The sequence below is a fragment of the Tasmannia lanceolata genome, unplaced genomic scaffold, assembly GCF_043159265.1.
Source record: "Tasmannia lanceolata isolate RefF3 unplaced genomic scaffold, GAP_Taslan_0.1 ptg000015l, whole genome shotgun sequence".
Lineage (NCBI taxonomy): Eukaryota > Viridiplantae > Streptophyta > Magnoliopsida > Canellales > Winteraceae > Tasmannia > Tasmannia lanceolata.
In genome coordinates this window covers 45,095,203-45,117,358 of record NW_027518692.1, presented here as the reverse complement: position 1 = coordinate 45,117,358, position 22,156 = coordinate 45,095,203, and the positions used below count along the sequence as shown (strand labels likewise).

General features: G+C 38.3%; 2 protein-coding genes across 2 annotated transcripts; both read left to right on the top strand.

The window, feature by feature from the left end:
• Positions 1-297: 297 nt before the first annotated feature.
• Positions 298-890, top strand: LOC143892019 (Translation elongation factor EF1B/ribosomal protein S6 family protein). The gene is made up of 2 exons (XM_077396496.1): positions 298-666; positions 837-890. The coding sequence occupies exons 1-2, from the start codon at positions 298-300 to the stop codon at positions 888-890; spliced, it is 423 nt and encodes a 140-aa protein (XP_077252611.1).
• Positions 891-7,207: 6,317 nt separating this feature from the next.
• LOC143847540 (26S proteasome non-ATPase regulatory subunit 8 homolog A-like) lies at positions 7,208-21,564 on the top strand. Its single transcript, XM_077356417.1, has 6 exons — positions 7,208-7,362; positions 8,581-8,659; positions 11,782-11,884; positions 18,229-18,492; positions 19,067-19,178; positions 21,025-21,564. Exons 1-6 carry the CDS (start codon positions 7,258-7,260, stop codon positions 21,163-21,165), a joined length of 804 nt encoding a protein of 267 aa, XP_077212532.1. The 5' UTR covers positions 7,208-7,257; the 3' UTR covers positions 21,166-21,564.
• The last annotated feature ends 592 nt before the right edge of the window (positions 21,565-22,156 follow it).

Here is a 22,156-nt window from a genome sequence, read left to right as displayed (position 1 = left end):
AGCCAAAAAACAAAGCTAAAAATGGAAGGGAACTTCAGGTATTAAATATGGGCAATGATTTATTCGCACCCCCTCTAGGATAATTCGCACCCCTTTTAACGTGAAAAAAGCCTCGAAGTCTGCCCATAGGCCACAACACAATTCACGTTAAACAGGGTGCGTATTATCCTCCAGGGGGTGCGAATTTATCGTAAATTATGTTTGATGTTTCAGTAGTTAGTCTTAGTCGCGACGGAGGTTAGTTCACCTCCTTATCCTTTTTCCTCTGCAGCCAGAAATCTCTCTCTCAAAACAGACATGGCGTCTCTACCTTCTACTCTGATATTTTCTTCCCCAAAATACCCCTCCATTTTCACCATCTATTCTCCTTCAACTTGCGTAAGGCTTATTTCGCCTCAAATTTTCCCTATTCACACTCCCCTACAACCAAGCCCTAGAAAAAAAGTCCCTCACCTTCCCATCCGAGCCCTAGCCCTAGATTTCTCAGGTTCATTCTTCGAAGGAGGAAGGGGAGAAGACGAGGGAGAACCCCCTTCGGCTATTGCCGTAGACGACAAAGAGGAGCCCCAGTGCCCGTCGGGGCTCCGCCAGTACGAGACCATGGTCGTCTTGAGACCTGATATGTCGGAAGAAGAACGCCTCTCTCTCACTCAGAAGTACGATGAGGTAATCAAAAAATAATAATAATCTCAATCTCCTCACATTTCATTTTGTTCTTTGTATTTTGAAGTTGTTGATGGAGAATTTTTATTTGTTGCCTGTCTAGGAAGTGGTAGCAGTATTTTCTTTGTAGTGGCATTATCGTAATAATTCTGTTTTTTTCCCATTGCTCTTAGTATCTGTTGGACGAGGATAGTGTGTTTGTGGGTTGTTTCGTAGGGGAGTCTTAATTGTTGAATTTTTCATAAATGTGTTTTATCTTGTGCGTTTGAGCTTGGTGCTTGAGTAGTGGCTAGAAAAGTAGTTTCAGACTATTGCTTGGTTATCTAGATATCATTCTGTTAGGCCTAAAATCGTCCGACGTGGTCGGTCAGTGCATGTGTGAGTGTGTTGTGAATGTGTGGGCGTGCCAGCCTCCTGAGAGGCAGATCGGAACTCAATTTGAGGGGTCGGCGACCGAAACGTTTCCATCCCTTGGGATTGGATGTCATGCGATTGAGAACAGGGGAATGTTACTTCTTCCTTAGGCTCATCTGTTCTTACACAGATGGAAAGGACTTTTTACAATACGACGTGACGCGAAATGTGCGGATGTCTTCACATGCATAATGTGAACGACATGTCTACATGCGTAGAATATGAACAACTTGTGGTGGAAAAAGTCAATGTGAGCAGAACGTAAACGACGCCTCCGATGCACGCACATTGCAAATGACTTTTCAAGATCGACAGACCGTTTGGTTAGCTAACTAATGGAATGAATGACAACATGCGTCAATGCGGGGGATAGCGAATTAAAGAGAAAGACTCATTTAGGAAGTTGAATTCATTGCTTCCTTAATCCGATTCGGAACAGCTACAACTTGTAGACACCCCATTTTGACAAGCCCCTAAACCCGCGTATTCGAATGAAAGCCCGAGGTTGAATAAGGTCTCGAAGTGCGAAACCACCCGAAAAACCTGGAAAACCCTGTTGTTGCCAAGCCCTTGGATCGATTTTCCTACCCGAGCCACCCCCTGTAAAGAGAAGAGTAGTTAAAATACACTAGATGGGGCTGTCTAGAGTAAAAAAAGGGGGGGCCAAGTATATCATTCTTCAAAATAGGGGTTTGGGCAAAGAGGAAATCAACCCATCTTTAAGGGTATTCTTGGATGTTCACATTGTTTGCTTGAGAAGTAATAATTCTAAGCCATAGGATCAACAAGGAAAGTGTGTGGGTAGGATGAGGTGAGAAAGAGATTTTTTATTAGGGTTTGTAAAGGCAATGGAAGAGATCAAGGGTTGAAATTACACAAGGCACATGGGCTTTGCAATGAATGGCTAGGATCATACCCATGAAAATATCTGGGTTATAAAAAGCAACCAGAGAGAGAAAGGGAGGAGGATTTGTTCGTTTGAGAAAAAAAGAGAGAAAGAAGCAGAGAAGAGGGAAATCCACAGCCGCCCATCTTCTTCCACCTCCAGCCAAGCCTCCTCCACAGCCGCCCACTTTCTTCCCTAACCCTCCACCTTCTTCCCCTTATCCAACCCCTAACCTCCATTACATTCCTCACAAAACCCATTTCCAAAAAAAAAAAAAAAAAAAACAAACAACACCATCTTTTTACACCCTTTTTTTTTACACCATGATACAAATATTTCTCACATTTTCGTCCGAACTACGTTGGCTTGATCTCTCTCCGCAGGGTACGTAGGTAGCTTGGGTTCACCCAAGTTCAGTCAAACATTTTTAATAAATATTTTTAAACATTTCAAAACAAAAGCAAAAATGGGCAAGGATGGTAATTGCCAAGTCACTCGGAGCCCTCTTTTCATTCCATTTTCAGTTTTCATCGTGATTTTTCGGTTTCCATCGGTTTTCTGACATTTTATCGGGTTTTGGGACGAGCGATGACGTAGCGTGGCCCCTTTACAGGGATTGTCCTCGCTGAGCCCAACGATAGGTCATGACGATCGCGAGACTTGTCCAATCTTCAGCAGATTAGGATCGCTGGGCTTGATTCCTTTTGAATCGCCCTCTGAGCCTATCGTGTGTTCCATCTTCTTTCCCCTCGCATTTTTGGTTCCCACATGCCGTTGATTTTCCGATTTATTTCTTTTCTTACACCTTTTAGCTTGCTGTGTGCTTATCTTAGATTTCTCATGCATTCTAATTTGTTTGTTCTTCTAGCGTGCGATCGATTGCCATTTTCTTAGTCTTATCTCTTGCATAGGCTCACATGCTAGTGTGCTTACTTTACTGCTTTGATTGCTTAGCTATAGTGTTTATCCATTCGTCTTAGCTTGATTATCTGTCTAAACTTAGATATTTGTTGTCCTTATCTCATTATATATGTCATTATCTGCTTAGGTGTAGCTATGCATGCGATTGTTTATTGCTTTCTTAGATGTGATGAGTTAGGATTAGATGCGATAAGTTAGGATTTGGATGTTCACTTTCTTTGCCCATCCCCGGGTCATGCATGCTTAGATGGCATAAGAGACCAGGGGATGATTGTTCTCATTTCACATGATTTTTGCCCAAAACTCTTCAAAGTTAATAATAAATGGCATAAGAGACCAGGTGCTTGCACTTGGGCGAATTGGGGGCGCCTAACCCCTTCCCCATTCGTCATCAGGCACGGAACTTTTGTATCTCTGGTTATCTGTTGCGATAGAGCACAGCACGGGATCCAGGGCCTACTTCCTTGGATGGCGACTCTTTCTTTGTTTAAGGTGCGTCTCGAATCCGGGCTGGTCCCCGAATCGAGAGGTATCTCACTTTACATCGCCGCTCATGCTGTGAGGGGCACTCTTTCGAGAGTTCCTTGGTGGAGCTCTCCTTCACGTGGATGATCCTGAGACTCGTCTGGGCTAAGACATGTTTATGTTGGTTCTTGGACCTCTTTCTCAGATCATGACATCTCTATTTATAGTTTTATTCGGGTAACCGTTCCCCATTACCTCACGTTCTCAAGTAGGGAACTCTTGAGAACTGCCTATTTCAGGCTCCACTATTTGCCCGCCCCCTCAATTTCTGCGCGTTTACTGCTCTATCTATTGATAGTGTCAGCTTGGCATGTAACCTTGTTTACTCTGTTCAAACAAGCCATCATCCGGTGATTCGGTCTCTCATGATTGAACATACCCAAAAATGGGTGTAAACAAATTCTCATCTTATCCTTATAGAACACAGTCAGCGAGAATTAATTATTGGGGACAAACAAACCGGGAAAACAGCAGTAGCCACAGTTACTATTCTCAATCAAAAATGGCAAAATGTAATATATAAAGATGCCGGAAATAAGAGGTTTTGATTCTGGGGAGAGATTGATGGTAGGCTTCTCGATACTAGATCATTCAAATCTATTGAAGGTTGATAGGATTATTTTCTATTCTTTCCATAGGCTTCATCTTGTGAGAGCTGAACAAGAAAATTAGGGCTGTAGGAAGGCCAGTCCCCAAGCGGGTGCTGAGAATTGAACATCCACATATTTTAATTGAGGTGTTCGTCCAAGGGGCAATGCAATGATTTTGCTTCAAATGCGATGATGTTGTTGCTTTGACTCAAGGATTACGGATCTTCTTGGCTCGTCTCTTTGACTCGTAATATGATGAGTACACTGGAGACTGGAGTCCATGTCTAGCGAGTCTCAAATTACCAAGAGTTGCTGTCACTCTAGTAGATTAGTTCATGGTTGGGTGTAAGCAACGGATTATCTATCCATGCTCCCAAACTTATGTCCTGTTAGTTGAAGGTTTTCAATAGATATTATTTTTCAAAGTGTGTCAAAATGGCAATTTTAATGATATGTACTTGAGAGGAGTTCAATTGTTGGACATTTACTCCTAAATGAAATTTTGTGCTTGTTTTTCTCAAGTAGTAGTGTTGGTTGTGTATGGATCTCTCTTTCTCAAATTATGGGAGAGTCAATAACATGTGACGAGGCTTCATTGACTTGGGTTGGAAGCTTTCCATTTGCAAAATTTATCTCTTTATGTTCTTAATTAGGAGTTTTTATATGATGAAAGGCCTTATAAAAACGCAAAGGTGGTACGTCACAGTACCATCCTTGATATTTGATCCAACAGCAGCTTCTCAAAAAGTGAGCTGCTGTTGGATCAAATATCAAGGGTGGCACCCCTACCGTATAGTTGTAAGGCCTTACAACATATAAAAACTTCTTAATTAGAGTTCTATGCTGGTATTCCTCAAAAAAAATAATTTGGGGTTCTATGCTGATTTATATTGCTTCCACACTAGTTTATATTTTTTCTTATAAAATCATCAAGGCATTGGAATTGGGTGCTTCAATTGAGGTTGACAAAGTCCACCATGTTTGGGTTTGAACTGCGAATTGCAGATTTTAAATGAAACTTTCTAGATGCATTGTTTTGTGAGTTATTTAGCATCAAGGCAATTTGACAAGTTTACCTTGCCTGGGGATGAATTTATTTGTGTCTATGGGAGAATTACTAGAAGGGAATGAAAGCTGAGATTCCAGACGACTATGCCATCGATAAAGATGATTGTGGATATTAGAGGATGAGCACCAGTTGACAAGTGCTCCCAAACTTTCTGATAAAATCTTTTCCTCAATTTTATCTCAACCTTTTCTTTTTTCATGAATGCATTCCTTCTAAAATTCCTAAAATTCTTGAACCTGGCAGGATTTGTGTTCTTTGAAGAAATAGTCTGGGAGTACCTGACTTTTCTTCTCTTTTTTCTCGTCGATAAGCTTGAACATGAATGTTAGACACTTTGGATCATAATAATAAAATAATCGAGATCAGTAAAGGGCGGCCCAGTGCACGAGGCTCCTGCCATTGCGGGGTGTGGGGTGGGCTAGATGTACGCAGCCTTACCCCTGCTTTGCAGAGAGGCTGTTTCCGTGACTCGAACCCGTGACCACCAGGTCACAATGGAGCAACCTTAACGTTGCGCCAATGCAAGCCCTCTCTTTTTTCTCTTTTTTTTTTCCCGAGTGACTGCTCTCAATTCCAAAACTAAATAATCAGCAGCTTCTCCTGCTCTTCCCTTTTGTGGTAAAAGTCACCACACCTATCAACTTGAGCGTTTTTCAAAATCCTGTAATGGGTTCACCTTGACACTTGTAAAGCTCTTATGCAACCAAATTTCTGTTTATATCTGTAACAAATTAATGTGTTTTTTTGCCATTCAAAAAAAAATTAATGTGTTTTTTCTTCACACTTGCATCGGTTGAGGGTGAAATTCTTACATAGTTACATCAGATTCATGCAGTCTATTTTTTTTTCGAATGATATTCATGCAGTCTAAATTTTGCACAATATGTGGTCAAAATAAAATTAATCTCCATATGAAGACCCATTACTCGGATCTCAATTTAATTTCTCGTTTAATATAGTTTTATCTCTGCAGTCTTCTTGACGTTCACCTTCTCTCTTCCTCAGGAGATATTCCTGTTACTGGTTTTGTCACTTGTTCTGAATGGACTTAGTTGAGTTCCACTCCAAATGCTAATTACTTCTATTTATTTCATAGCATGGCCATGGTAGGACAATAAAGCTATATCATCTCTCATGCAATTGATTCAACATGATGCACTCTCTTCTGATTAATTTATTCTTTTTTAGTGTTGAAAGCTCGAAATTCAGCATTCACCACTAAATGGTGCTGAGCCTGTAGCTCTTGTCCTTTACAACAGCAAGGGACAAGGGTTGAGCTTTTACTAAAAAATGAATTGGACTCACAATTGACAGGGCCTAAGGCAGTTGCCATAGGATCTAATCTCCGCCTATTGAAGTGGCAATTGATGATCTATCTCTCTGTGCTTTGTTCTGTCTTCAAGACAATGCTTCATGTGACTCGCGTTAGAACTTCTGTTGTCTCAATATAGAGTTGTTTTTTTTCCTCATTTTTCCGCCGCTATGAATCATCCCTTTACTCATGCTCTCTCGGTTATCTCCCGACCTCCTCTCAACACGTTGGGCATGATTGGCAACCCTGAAAATAAAATTCATGGAATTTTTGTTCACCCAAGGTAAAACAAGGCGCAAAGAGAGCTGGTGAGAGAGAGACTTGAGAAGGCGGTGAGTGAGGCAATCGATCACTTTTCCTCTGTTTTCCAGGCCAAATTCGTGTTATCTTCACTTTCAACCTCAAATGTGTCTCTCCCACCACTCTCTTACCCGAGGCAATCGATTATTCCATGAAATATTTCTTTTGGTTGCCAAACATGGCCTTAGTTTTGGTTATCCAACGTGATTTTGGACCGTGCGATTCAAATCCAACAGATCTCGTTGCATGATATGTCCCGTACGTCCAAAATGTAAGTACCTCAATCCAAAAGGAATCATTTTTGGCATTTTTTAATTAAATTTTGACCTTGAATATTTTCAGGCTTGGGTCAAAAAGCAAGTGGGATCCCCATTCGATGAAGGATCCGAGATACCCAAGCCATCTTGTAGTGGACCCGTATCATCACATCGCTAAAATGCCGTGGGACCAAGTTAGGCTTTCAATCCTGGTCGCGCGAGTGTGCTTAGCATTCCTCCCTTTCTTTTGGTATTTTAGAGCTTTGAAATCTCGTGATATAAATACTCTAGCAAGAGGGGGTCGTTCAGACTTCAGAGTAATGGATTCGAAACTTGTGGAAATCTCGCAGCTCTTGGAGCGCTTCAAGGCTGCTTTTATAAGAAGCGATTTCCAGACCTGCACGAATCTCCTATCTCAGCTCAAGGTAACCCTAATTCAAAACCAAAACCCTAACTCTTTCTTTTCTTTCTCGTTTTCCAGATCTATGCATTTTGTAATCTATTATCATGCTCTGATAAATCATCCTAAATCGCTTGTATCCGTGTAGAAGATTAGATTGAAGAATACTTCATGATTCTTTCTTATATCCATCTTTATCATTATTATTTTTCACCGAAGAGAAAAAGAGAATTACTAGCCGTTGTTTTGCTTTTCAGATGATTCGTAATGATTCTATGGTTTGTCTCTGATTCGTTTGTTTTTCTGATTTTAAGCTTCTTCTTTTTTTTTTCCCCTCGAGAGTTGGGTTTGTTTGTAGAAGTATAGCGTAAAACTCATAGACTCTGTGACAAGTGATCAAAATATAATCCATGGAAGAATTGGGATATTAGGTCTCATCGAAGTTATACATTTTTAATCATTCCCAATATAATTCCAACCTTTAATTGGTTTTCCTGACATTTGAAATACTGGCAATCAGAAATATCTTGTAGATTAGTGGCATAAATAGTCAATGGGGAGGAGACAAACATTTGATTTACCTAGAATTTACCCCGTAGGATAGTGATAAGTAGTGTTTGGTTGCCAATCTCTTAGAGTAGTGAGGGGTTGCCATTACCAATATAGAAAGAGAAGAGAGAGAAAGAGAAAAGGCAAAATTTTCCAAAGCCAAATTCCACCTTTTTTGAGAAATTTGGCATGGAAGGTATAAGGAGGGGACATGGATACTAGGTCACCAGACATACAATAATTTACTTTGAAACTTGTCTGGCAGTCTCTAGGGATTTCGATGCTGCATTGGCATCTAAACAATAGATTTTGCTAACTTGGCACCCAAACGCAAAGAAAAACCCCTAAACTATCCTGGCTTTTGTGCATCCAAACACACCCTCAAATTTGCTAGTTCAGTGAAATGTTATTAGCTTTTTAATACGTTTAATGAAGAATCTTACTCCTCACGACCTTATGACTGAATAGACTTTGTGCTTTAGTTAAGCTCAATGATTTTTTAATGGTTGCCAAACACGCCCTTAATGTTTCACTTTATGCTCTTAGAATTTTGTTGTCGCTACACCTCCTTCGTTGCTTTTAATCAGATTTTAGTATCTCTCGTCAATACAATTTTCGTGAAACTCAACTGAAAGGTGGTTGAAGTTCTTGATACTACTAGCCCATGTAAGTCATCTTGCTACTTTGCTTGCAGGTCTTGTTGACGGAGTTTCCAAGCCTCCCTCCATTGTTTAAAGAATCACCCAATGCTGTTCATGAATTAACAATAGCAAGTAATATTCTTAAACATATCTCTTCTATTTTCTGTGTTCCCCGTTATGATTTATGATATACCGAGTTTCTTAATTAGGCATGCAATTTGTGAGTGATACCTTCAATACTTGTCTTCATAGAAAGCTGCAATGTGAAAAATAAGCAATTTTTTGTTTCCTTAGTACTCTCTTTATTTCATTGATGCGTGCTGGTTCCATGAAGCAACCTTTTTTTTTTTTGAGGCATGTGAATAATGAAATCACGAGGTATGAGTTGAAGTCTGGCAATTGCATTGTACTTTGTGTTTTTGGTTGCTTACTTGGAGATTGGATGAGTATCTCCTCCAGTTTCTTTAAAAAGAAAAATGAAAATCTTTCTTCAAAAGTATCTAATCCAGGTTGAAAAATAAAATGTGGTTAGCACCTGACAATGAGATCCACAATCACATACTACGATTGTTGGAAAAAGAGAGGGAATTTGGAGTGAAGGTAGGCATCCTATAAGTTCATGTAAATTTGCATGAAGGATGGGTTTTGGATTAGTTGAGTAGCGTGGAATAGATTGTCATGTACAAAGACTTGACTGATCAAAAGAAGGTGAAATAGGAGGTTACCATGCTCTCAGGGACATGCCTTGGCATATTGGGGTGATGTTCAAGCCAGTCATTTATGTTATAGCAAAGATAAAATTACTTTCATGGGTGAAGATGAAGTCCAAGCTGCAACTAAAGTTCCTACACACCAGTTGTGCAAGGGTCTATATCAAAGGTGTCAAAATCTCAATCTGTAGTACAAGTCAGTGAGTGAATACACAAGGTGCTCTATCGATGGGCATTATGGAAGTGCGTAGGGACTATTCTAATGTTTTCTAACGCTTACCTTTCGCAAAGGATGGACCAATCGAGGTCATCAATGGTTAGCTTTGGTATCTTTTAGGAGTATTGTCAGAAATGATATTTCTCATTGGGACTTGGCCCTCCATTAGACTGAATTTGTGAATAAAAATTAGGGGAATATGTCTGCTGGAAAGTCTATATTTCCAGTTTGTGACATGTAAGAAGGCAAATCATGTTCTTGATTAGTGGCATTATATATACATGAACATGGCACGATGATGCTGATGGTTTTAGTGAAGATATCCAAGATTTTTAAGCACAAGTTAAGAAGAATATTGAAAAAATGAATGATAAATGTGAAAGAATAGCAAATGAACATCATAGGGAGAGCATGTGAAAGAATAGCAAATGAACATCAAGGGGAGAGGACACTGAAAGAAGGGGACTTGGTCTTAAGAAATTGAGCTACAAGATGACCTGGATTCCAGACATCTCTCTATTCTTCAGCGTTGCCGATTTGTTTGATTATCTTGGAGTTGCATTGGAATACCAAGCGGATATGAGGCAAAGGCTACGGACACGAGACATGATCAATTTAGCTAATTCTTGGAGAAGCGGAAGAACAAAACTCATACTGAGTATGCATGGATTTGTATTGAAGATATGTAAAAGTTAGATGCTTATCTATTTCAACTTTATGTAAGATTGAACTAACTGAGTTGAATTCCTCCCAACCCAGGGAGAATGATGTAGGCAACAAGGGCCCACAAAATTCTCCCTATTCTCAAGTCTCAGCCCAATGAGTTTGCAGAAGGGGAAATAGGCCGACGTTAGGCCTTTCTTGCTATCACCAGCCCAGCCACATGGCACCCAAGTGTGCTAGTCAGGGGCCACACACAAATTCCTTTTGGCTATTAGGGAGGTTGTCATTCCTCTTCAATAAGGCTCGGCTCCTAGACAATTTTCATGATATTAAAATCTCTATAGATATACTTTCTTTTGGCTTACTGATTTTACAAGTCATATTAGTGTGACAAACTAGGGAAGTTGTATTTACTTACATTTGCTTTCTATTTCTCGGTATGTATAAAGTCCTGTGAGGAGTCTTTAGTTGCTATGATATGAGTTTGGATAGGAAGAGGAACATGAAGAAAGTTAATACTATGTAAATCTTGTATCTTTTTTTTGTTTTTTTTGTTTTTTTTCATGTATTTCATGACTTCTAGAAAGAATAGCAGAACCATATTCCTTTTGGTGTTTATATGCAGGTTTGAGGTATTTTATGCATGTTTTTGGTTGAAAAAAAAAAACAAGGTTAGGAATTTTACACTGCTTTAGTTTCGTTTTTTATTTGAATACGTGTATAAAGGTTTATTGAATATGTGAGATTTGTGGGGCTGTCTAGTTGGTTAGGATACTCAGGCTCTCCCCTGAGAGACCTGGGTTCAAGTCCCGGATATGGAATACCAATTTTTATCATTAAAAAAGAGATTGTTTATGATTTTCAAAAAAAAAAAAAAAGAATATTTGTGGGGCCAGCTGTGAGAGATGGGCAGGTGAGGGTGAGATTTGAGAGGGTGGGTGTGAGGGGAGAAACCCAACTTTACATAGCGTATTGTTTCACTTTTTTTAATGGATATCTCATGATTTCTCGAGTCCTGCCATGTCATGCCTCTCCCTCACCCTCCTCCTCCACCCATCTGTCACAGTTGGGCGCCTACCGATATTCAATAGAATAATTTTTCACGGTTGCCAAATATGCCCTTAGTTTGTTGCTACCGTCGAAGCTGAGCTTCATTCATATGGATATATAGGGAACCGGCCCTATCTTGTGGCCTAAGGCTAGCATGCACATTTGCAATTATGAGTTATGACATAACTTCTTTCTTTTTTTTGAAATGATGCTATTTTACTAGAAAAAAGCAAAAGCCAAGACCAAGATGGTCACGGGCACAACAGTATAACAAAAGAGGAGAGCACAGCAAATATGATAACAAAGCTCGAGGAAGGAAATAAAAAATCTCTTAAATTTCTCTAGACACTCCCCTCTGGACCATGATCTCCCGACATGCTGAAATGTAACTGTAATGTCAGCAAATGTTAGAGTTGATCTAGATAGCTCTCAAGAACTACCTTAGAATTGTGGGTTTCCTTTTATTATTCGAAACGTATTATCAATAAAAAACTGTTTTATTCTTTCTACTTGATGTGGACAGCATCACAGGTTCTTAGATCTTTGTATGTTCCAGTAGTCATTGGCATGCTCTTTTAATTCATATTTACTTGTGTTTCTCGGCAAATTTACAGGGGATATTTTTGAACATGCTGTTATTTTGAGTGTGAAGACTGAAGATCAAGATGCCTTTGAGAGGGATTTCTTTCAGCTGAAACCATATTATACGGATACATGGTAGCTTTTTCTAAACTTTAATTTTTCCTTCTAATCACTATTTATGTTTTTGTTTGATTTAGATCAATGTTTGTCAAAGTAATCTACTTGGCTCGGACTTTTTGACATTGTAAGAAAACACCTACCTGTGAAAGTTTATTATCTCTGTCCTTGACTCAAGATAGACATCATGCAACTTATTTTGTTTTAAATCTGGTACATATCATAGGAATTCTTTTTGTCCTTGCCTCAAGATAGACATCATGCAACTTATTTTTGTTTTAAATCTGGTACATATCATAGTAATTCTTTTAAGAGTAATCAAGTTTCCAACTTCAGATTACATGGGACAAAGAAAAGAAACAAACTATTCTGCACTTTTCCTATGGCGAAATTCTACATGTGTTTCTAGGTTTTGCATGCGAGAAAGTCCACATGGAATGGACAACTGATCGATGTCCTGATTATGTCACTTCATGCATGTAGATTTAACTGATTATGATAAAAAAATCAATACTTTGATGAGGTAGAAATGGGCTAATATTTGAAGCATCATAATGAGGTCCATCATTAGATTTGGTCATGCATGTGCCCTGCTTATGTAGAACAGATTTATGATTTACTCTTTGATACCAAATTATGATGCAATTTATAACAAAAATAAATTCCAACTGTCGATGGACAGCTCTTGATTACAATTATCAACAATATACGTCAAATCTTCAATCAAATAAATGTTAAATTACTGCAAAAAATCACAGCAACTAATGTTTTAATGGATAACAAATCAAAAGGATGAAATCTTTTATAGAAATAGATTTAATCTAGGTTGACTACAACTGTAGATCAAACCCTACAAAAATCCTATGGAAAATTGTTACAGATATATTAAAAAATTGGAGTTTTCCTCCCCAGCAAAACCCCACGAACAGGAATAGGAAGCAAAACCTTGTGTCAAACTCAAGCTTCTTTCTTTCTTATTCGAAATAGCAAAACTCTCCCAAATCTAAACTCAATTCCGCACACACACACATATAGAGAGGGAGAGGGAGAGGGAGAGGAAGAAAATGAACCAAGAAAGCTCTAAAATTCGGAACTAAAAATCCTTGCTTTGGCAAAAATACCCTTGCTTAAAGCTTACTACAAAACCATGTGAACAATGATGTGAATAGTATCGTGAAGAATGACATGAATAGTACCATGAACAATAACGTAAATTGTGTTGTCGGAATTGAGTGAATCCTATTTTATTTTAATTCACTTTAGTGACTTGAATGCAACTTAAAGAAAATAACTATTAGGGCCCGTTTGGATACCCCTTGGATTTGGATTTGGAGGTGAATTTGGATTTCCAAAATCCATGGATTTGAAATCAAGAATTTTAAAATTCACAAATTTATAAATAATGCCGTTTGGATGACCACGTATAGATTTGGATTTCAAATCTAAATTATTATTTTTTTGTTTGGATGCTCTTTGGATTTGAATTTGAAATCTCACAAAACCAAAAAAACCCTAAAATACTTGATATAGCGGCATTTTAGCCATTTTCAATGATCCAGGTGTATTCTAGTCATTTCACCCTATATGAGGCTGTTTTGATCATTTTTTATGTCATAGAGGTGTTTTAGTCATTTTCCATGACTCAGGGTACTTGGTCATTTTCACCCGGTATAGGTATACTCCGGTCATTTTGCATGACCCGGGGGTAACCTAGTCATTTTACCTAATATGGCGTATTTTTATCTTTTTTTCTCATGAGGGTATTTTTAGTCATTTTAGTCATTTTTCATGAGCCATGGGTCATTTTTACTTGATATAGGGGTGTTTTAGTAATTTTCCATTATCTTGGGGTATTCTTATCATTTTACCCTATATGAGGTTATTTTGATCATTTTTATGTCATAATGGTATTTTAGTCATTTTGCACGACTCGAGGTATTATTTCATTTTTACCTGGTATAGGGGTATTTCAGTCATTTTGCCTCACCCGAGGGTATTCTAGTCATTTTACCTAATATGGCATATTTTTATCATTTTTATCTCATGAGGGTATTTTGTCATTTTAGTCATTTTTTATGATCCATGGGTCATTTTTACTTGATATAGGGGTATTTCAGTAATTTTCCATAATCTTGGGGTATTCTAGTCATTTTACCCTATATGAGGTTATTTTGATCATTTTTATGTTATAAGGGTATTTTAGTCATTTTGCACGACTCGGGGGTATTTTTCATTTTTACTTGGTATAGGGATATTTCAGTCATTTTGCCTGACCCAGGGGTTTTCTAGTCATTTCACCTAATACGACGTATTTTGATAATTTTTTAATGTCATGTGGGTACTTTAGTCATTTAGCACTTTGGTATATTTTGGTCATTTTAACCCCTTACGGGTCACATTTAGATTTATAAATAACCTCTCGCAGCAAGGATTTATAAATCCAAAAAATTACACTAACATGAGGAATTTGTAAATCTTGTGGATTTCATTCAAATCCAAATCCAGATGTCTTAAAGGCTTGCCAAACGCCGAATTTGGATTTAAAAATCCAAATTCACCTCCAAATCCAAATCCAAGGTGTATCCAAACGGGCCCTTATAGTCCTATGAATTAAAACCATTTGAGTTAAATTGTCGTACATTAAAGTGGGCCTCATCTGTATCAAAATTGGACTCCAATCCCAAGTCATGAATTGTGGGTTTTTCCAACTTTCTTTGGCTCCAATCTCGGGTCGATTGTGGGCAAAAATCTTAGTTGCGATCAATTTTCTTCTTGTGAACAAAACATGGGTTGCGATCAATCTTCTTACTACTGTCAAAATATGGTTGTGTTAAGATGTAAATTTCGCTTCGGTAGCCATTTCGTTTTGGCGACCAGAACAAAACGTTTCAAAATTTTCGTTCCGATTTCGTTCGAAACTTTTCGTTCCGCTAGGACGAGGGACATTTTTTAAAAAACTTAAAAATATGAAAAAAAATCCAAAAGAATCAGAAATTATTAGAAAAATATAAGAAACAATTAAATGAACCAAATATGTAAAAGATTCAACATTTACTTGAAGGAAAATCACTATCAGCTAAAATGCATGTGTTGACTTGTGTGTTGACTAGTGCCTTACAAGTTGAAAAAATTTTAGAGAACGGATTATGAGATTCTTTTTATCGGACTTTTGGGATTTAATAATGTTTGGACATGAGATTATTTGCAAAATGTGGTGATTGAGGGGGATTCTCTCAATATCATTCGTTGGCTTAACGGTTCGGCTACTCACCATTGAAGGTTTGATCATCTCTTCAACGAGATGGGCGATTGGATGCGTTCTACATCTTTTCTCTTCAGGCATATTCGTAGGTCTGCTAATTCGATGGTAGATGCTCTAGCCAGAGATGGTGCTTTTCTGGAGGAGTTGGCACTATTCGACTCTCTTCCACCCTAATGTTTTGATGCTAGCTTTTTCATGTTTCTTTTTGCTCCTCATTTTTTCTCATATTTTTCTTGTATCTTGACCATCCCGGTCTTCTTTTAATGAAATTAGGCAATTAGCTATCATTCAAAAAAAAGTTATGAAGGGGACTCTAAACTCCCATGATAGAATGTATGGCCCCCGCCTTCATGGTGCCTTAAACTCAACTTCGATGGGTCTAGCCTTGGCAATCTTGGTCCCTCAAGTATTGGTGGCGTGTTAAGAGATGAGAAAGGAGTGGTGATTTTGGCTTTTGCGAGGCCCATTGGTATTGGCAATGCAACGGAAGTGGAAGTGTGTGTGGTTCATCAAGGGTTAAGTTGTTGGATTAAAATAATTTAGACTCGGTGTTGGTGGAAGGGGACTCTCTTAATGTCATTTGTTGGCTTAAGGATCCCCTCAAAAACCCTTGGAGATTTGATAGTTTCTTTGATGAGATAAACGACATAAAGGGTTCGTCGTCTATGATTTTCAAACATATTCGTAGATCCTACAATGAGGTGGCCGATCGCCTAGCTCGGGAAGGAGTTTCCAAAGAAGCCTTGGCATTGTTTGATTGCCTTCTCCCTTGAGCCTTTTTTCCTTCTTTTCTCTCTCTCTCTCTCTCTCTCTCTCTCTCTCTCTCTCTCTTCTTTTCCTCGTACTGACCATCTAAGTCTTTTTTCAATATAATTGGCTACCATCCAAAAAAAAATTTATAGAATTTATGAATTTTTAAAATTGGAAAGATACCTCATCATTTGGCAGTTAAGATTTTGACCCAGCCCAATTTTTTCGAATTTTGTACTAGAACGAGAAAGTTTACTTTTTTATCCTCTTAGAATTGGGTCTTGAAACTATTTTTAATGAATCCAAATGGGGGGTATTCCCTTATTTACATGTAAATGTTAAGTACTTAAATGACTTTACATGTAAATACTAAGAAGAGAAGAGAAGAAAAGAGAACCAAGAAGAGACCAGGAGGGTAGAAGAAAAACAACTAAACTATCAAATTTCGGAGGAAATCCAGAATTGTGGCCATTTTGGATGAAACTTTGGATTTCGGAAAATTTTGACCAAAATGGCCGAAATTCACCAAAATTTGGAACCAAATGTTTCATATGGCATTTCGTTCCGGTTTTCGGACTGAAATGAAAAGTTTCGCCCATGTGAGGTGAAACGAAATGAAATTTACATCTACTACATCAATCACTTCCTCTTAGAAAGAACTGTACCTCAAGTTAAGTTTGTCATCTTTGAACGATGTTAGCTTGTCAATGAAAACATCGCAACAGAAATGTACAAACCTAAGAACCACACCACTTTTCCATGTAAGATACATGAATAGATAATGTTCAATGGTAATCCTGGTGGTATATCATCTATAGATAAGCTCCTCCAAATTTGGATGGACGACTAATGAAACATCAACACTCATCTCGTCCAAACCATCGATCGGCCATATATCTGTTTATCAATTCACTCCAACGTCGATTGATTGTACTTCAATTCTCTTGGTACAATTTCTTTTGATGGGGAAACCCTTAAGCATAATTTTCTCGTCTCTAATTTTGCTGACTATGGTATTGAACAAATCCTCTTCTGGATTAGTTTGTGGTATTAAAAAAGATTGATATACCTTATAGGATTCTTTAGTCAAATCCTCATAGGATTCATCATCTTCTACTTGTAGTACACAATCAAGTGTTGTCATTTATGGTGAATATGGAGCATATGATGTGGCTTGGTTGCGAACTATTCTCGCATCTCATTCATCCTTTGGTTTTGTCTTTCTGTTTGTTGTCGCAACATCTCCTCAGTCCCTTCGATATTCTTATTCTCACTTGATTCTTCACATATTTCAAGACCAGAGGGCTTTCCGAGAGCTCTTGGCTCTGAAAACAAATTATTTCAAACAAATCTCCAATGGATGTTTCAATACCAAATTATGTAGAACAAATCGAAGATAGACACTATAGTTTTTCTTTCTTACAACTATATATATATATATGGGATTTCCTAGGCAATTTCACGAAAAGCCATTTTGCGGCTCACTTCTTCAGGAGATAACTGACCCCCCTAGCAGAAAATTTTGTCATATTCATATCAATGTTTAAATACCCATTGACTCGACTCGGAACTCGCCCCGCGTCACATCCGCGTTTTTAAACACTAATTCATATAAGTCATCTGAGGTGGTGGTTCCCTCCTGAAAATTTTAGCTGTGAAATGGCTTTTTGTAAAATTGCCTAGCAAATCTCTCTCTCTCTCTCTCTCTCTCTCTCTCTCTCTCTCTCAAGGCGTGGTTTCTGAGCTCTAGCTCAGGGTGAGCTAGAGCTTAGCATGCACCATCTCCCATAGTAGTTTGACTCATCCAAACCATTCATTTTATACTGCCTCTCACATAGATAGGGTGTTCCTAACAAACCAGCTCCATACCATAATCCTAACCATCCGATCTATAGGACGATAATTTGTAGTCATCCATTCTAAACCTCCACAAATCATAACCCTAACCATAACCGTAACCCTAAGCCGACTCCCGTTTACCTTTTTCCAAGTTCTTGTCCGAGTCCGTATTTTGCCCTACCAAGTCCATCAGAACTCCTTTGACTCTCCGGAGTTATGACCGGGTAAGCTAAGAACTCGTCCATGCCGAGTTGATTAGGATTTGCTTTGACTGTGGTTTACCCACATCCAGGGTTTAAAGCACTGAAAATAACCACAAATTTCTTTTTCATTTTGTTAGAGTTATTGTACTTTCCTCTAATCTCTTAAACAGTTTGATTTCAGATTTGTTCAAAGGTGTGCCAGTTAGAATTAGATTTCTCATTGACTAGAAAATCTGATGACTTTTTTGAGTTGTTGGCTCACTTTTTTTTTCTTCCAATTATTCTCTAATTCCTTTTCTCTCTTACAGTGGTGTTATTCCGCCATCACCTCAAGAGTACCCGATCCTGGGCCTTAACCTCCTGAGGCTCCTTGTTCAAAATAGAATAGCAGAATTCCATACTGAACTGGAACTGCTTCCACCTAATGCGCTAGAGAATCCTTGCATCAAGCATGCCGTGGAGCTAGAACAATCCTTCATGGAAGGTGCCTACAACCGCGTATTGAGTGCCCGGCAGACAGTGCCACATGAGACTTATGTTTATTTCATGGACCTCCTAGCCAAGACAGTCAGGTAATATGTTTTGACTTTACTCATGGTTATGGCTATTTAAAATTTTAATGGTGGAATTTGGGGGCTTTAATTACGCGACCACTTGGGCAACCTTATAATGCACTTCTCCGGACCTGCTGGGATTTGCGACGCCAACAAGGCCGAGGTCTCGGCCCTTTTATTCACACTGCAATGGTATGCGAGTCACAGTTTGGGCCCCCTGATTGTTGAAGGCGACTCCTTCAACACTATCGCCTGGGCTTCAAACCAAACTGGTGGGCCGTGGAGGATGGCTTCCAATATCAATGAAATTAGGGATATTATCTCCTCACTTCGTCCGTTATTAAGACACAGGAGGCGATCTGCTAACGACTGGGCAGACTCTCTGGCGAAGGAAGGAGTGGATTGGGATGGGCTGAGTATTTTTGTAGTCGGGGATTTGCCTCTGTAAATTTTCTTTTCTGTTTCTTGTGGCTGGATTCCTGCCTCCTGGGGACCGCTTGTCCTTTGTATCGCTTGATCCTTTAGCAATAAATTGTCACCTTTGTCAAAAAAAAATAAATTAATAGTATTCTTTTGTATCTGTTTCTTGCAGAGATGAAATTGCTGGTTGTAGTGAGAAGGCTTATGATTACCTGTCTATTGATGATTCCAAGCAAATCTTGATGTTCTCCTCTAACCAGGAGCTTTCTGCATATATCACAGAAGTAATGGGTCTTTGCATTTTCTCTCGCTATTTTTTTTCTTTGATTTTTCTGATTAATTTAATTTGATAAATTACGTCATTTACTTTGAGGCATTTTATTTTAAATGATATTCCTTCATTTTATTTATCATTTTGCGGAGTTATTGTTGAAGATTTTCAGTTTCTGCCTTATTTTGGTGTGCATTTTGAATTGCCAATATTTTGTCACTCATTGATTTGGCACCAGTTATTACATGTTGAGATGTTGAGAGTACTTAACATTGCATACAATTATAATTGGTATTCTACTTTGTTTAAGAACTATAAAAACAAAGTACTGTCTGATTCTAGGCAATAGTTAAAGTTGGTTAGCCTTGTTGAAAATGATTAAATCTGTCATAAATATATATATATATATATATACAACTTTCATTTTATAGTTATCTTCTGGGTCTAGTCCCACATCCGCTCAAAATAGCCCTTGTCATGTGCCTATGGTTCTCCAATGCTTTACACGTGCTAGTCACCTCTCTCTCTCTCTCTCTCTCTCTCTCTCTCTCTCTCTCTCTCTCTCTCTCTCTCTCTCTCTCTCTCTCTCTCTCTCTCTCTCTCTCTCTCTCTCTCTCTCTCTCTCTCTCTCTCTCTCTCTCTCTCTCTCTCTCTCTCTCTCTCTCTCTCTCTCTCTCTCTCTCTCTCTCTCTCTCTCTCTCTCTCTCTCTCTCTCTCTCTCTCTCTCTCTCTCTCTCTCTCTCTCTCTCTCTCTCTCTCTCTCTCTCTCTCTCTCTCTCTCTCTCCATCATCAATATCCATAAATCATAATGGTTCCTCATTAGTTCAGCTATCTTCATTCTCCTTCCGTCAACTTACGGTAAGCGTTTGTGGTCTTGCTGATGCTATTGTTGCCCATTGCTCTGATGGGTCTTCCTCTGATATTTTGGTCCGCCACCCCTTTCACTAATCTACCCTCAACAGATTTTCACTGTTCCTCTTTAGCTTGTTCTGTTCCTCTCAAGCCTGTGTGACAGTCTTCATTCCTGATCTAACACTTCCTTGCACCAAGTCAACACCCATCTTCAAACGTTTCAAATGTTCCAACGTTGTCTGAAGCAATTGCTACTTTGGAGCTCTTCCAAATGCTAATTCCTACAGCGTTCTCCCATAGCATCCTCTCATTGTGCATTCCCTCCTGATTTAAAAAGTCATCATGCTTCCTTATCATACATTTGGATACCCCAAGAATTTAAATCACGGCCACTCGGCTCTAATCTAAGTTAGGATTGAGTCCTGCTTACAGTTGTAAAGTTCCAACACCCTGGACAGAAAGACAGTTGTCGACGACTGAGTCGGTTTTTTCAGGCATATCATTACACTAAGAAACTCTCCTTTGATCACCAGTTTTATTTTATTTTTATACTGCTTGTGTTCTTTAGCACTCTGCTTTCCTGTAGATGAAATTAAGCTTCTGCCACTAATGGTGCTTTCAGGCGAACTTTTAACCGGTGTATGAGTTTCAGGTCCCCTTCATTGCCAGTTAGAGGGAAAGCTTTCAAAATATTAACTTTTCAAGCAATGGGGATTTTATATTTGATATCTATATTTCCTACCATTGCTTTTATTTTGTTGAAAAATAAAATTTCAGTTTGCATATAACCCAACAAAAAAAAAATTAATGCTTATTCCAGTCCAAGTTCCTGAAAATGACTTCACACCTATAAAACGCCCCATGAGTCCTCAATAGCAAAAAAATCCCATGCCTACGCTAGCACACCCATATATATTATATAAATTGTTTTTGAATGATTATATTATATAGAAATATAGAATTTTAATGTATAAAAAATAAACTTAGTTGCTTTTATTGCTTCCAGGAACATCCAGAGTGGGAGATAAAGAATGGCTGCGTGTTCTTCCAAAAGGCAAAAGAGTCTGCACCTTGCAAGGAGATACCTTCATTGCAACTCATCAATCAGACCCTTAGCTATGCGAGAGAGTTGGAGCGGATTGTGTAAAACTAATTCCCTTCATAATTTTTCTCCTGAAAATGATACTGAGAATTTTTTAGGGCGATGATATTTTCACCCCTCCTGCAGTATGCATTTGCCACCCTTTTAACGTGATTTGCCGTCAAAATGCGTTAAAGATGCCCACTGTTCAAGTTATAAGGGGGGCGAATGCGTATGAAAATATCATCTCCCATTTTTAATGCCCAATTTTACCTGCAACATGGTGAATTGATGTTTTTTTCTCTTTCCTGTTAGTAAAAGGTTTGACATACAACGGAACGCTTCAGCTCCCCACATTTGGTGATTGTGTTTTAAGATTTAACTCTCTTTCTCATTGTTTTTACTCTCTTAATACAATGTTGCTTACTTAAAAGTATAAATTCAAAAATCTCACTTGTCCTGATCCATCAATTAGTCCATTTTTTTCTTTTTCTGTCCACTGGTATTTAGTTTAATTTTTTTTTTCTTATTTTCCCTCTGCGGTTATATAAAAATTATTTTTTCGTTAGACTTACATTGAATTAAGTCTGCATTGATAAATAAATAAGTTGCGTCAATTGTATTGAATATGAGTTTATTTTTACATAGAAATCATTTGTAGTGTTCCTTTTTTTTAAATCATTTGTATTGTTGTGTTTATCTACTGCCTTTGAATTTTAGCAAGGAAAATTGCGGTAGGATATATTACCCCATGTTATGAGGATTTTTTTGAATTGACTAAGTACTCATGTTTGGACATGTGTTTCGATTCCAGTTCTTCAGGATTCTCTACAACACTTCTACATCTTTTACTACTGCAATTTTACAACAAAGGCATATTTTGACTTTCATCCATCTAATATTATGATATTTCATCCATCTCATATTTTGACTTTCATCCATCTGTTGTCTGCTAATATTCTCTATTTTCTTCCCCCCATTAAAGAAAATAAAGTTAGAGAATTGATTATAATATGTTGACGAATCTATGGATCAATGAAAAATTGCTCTACCAGAG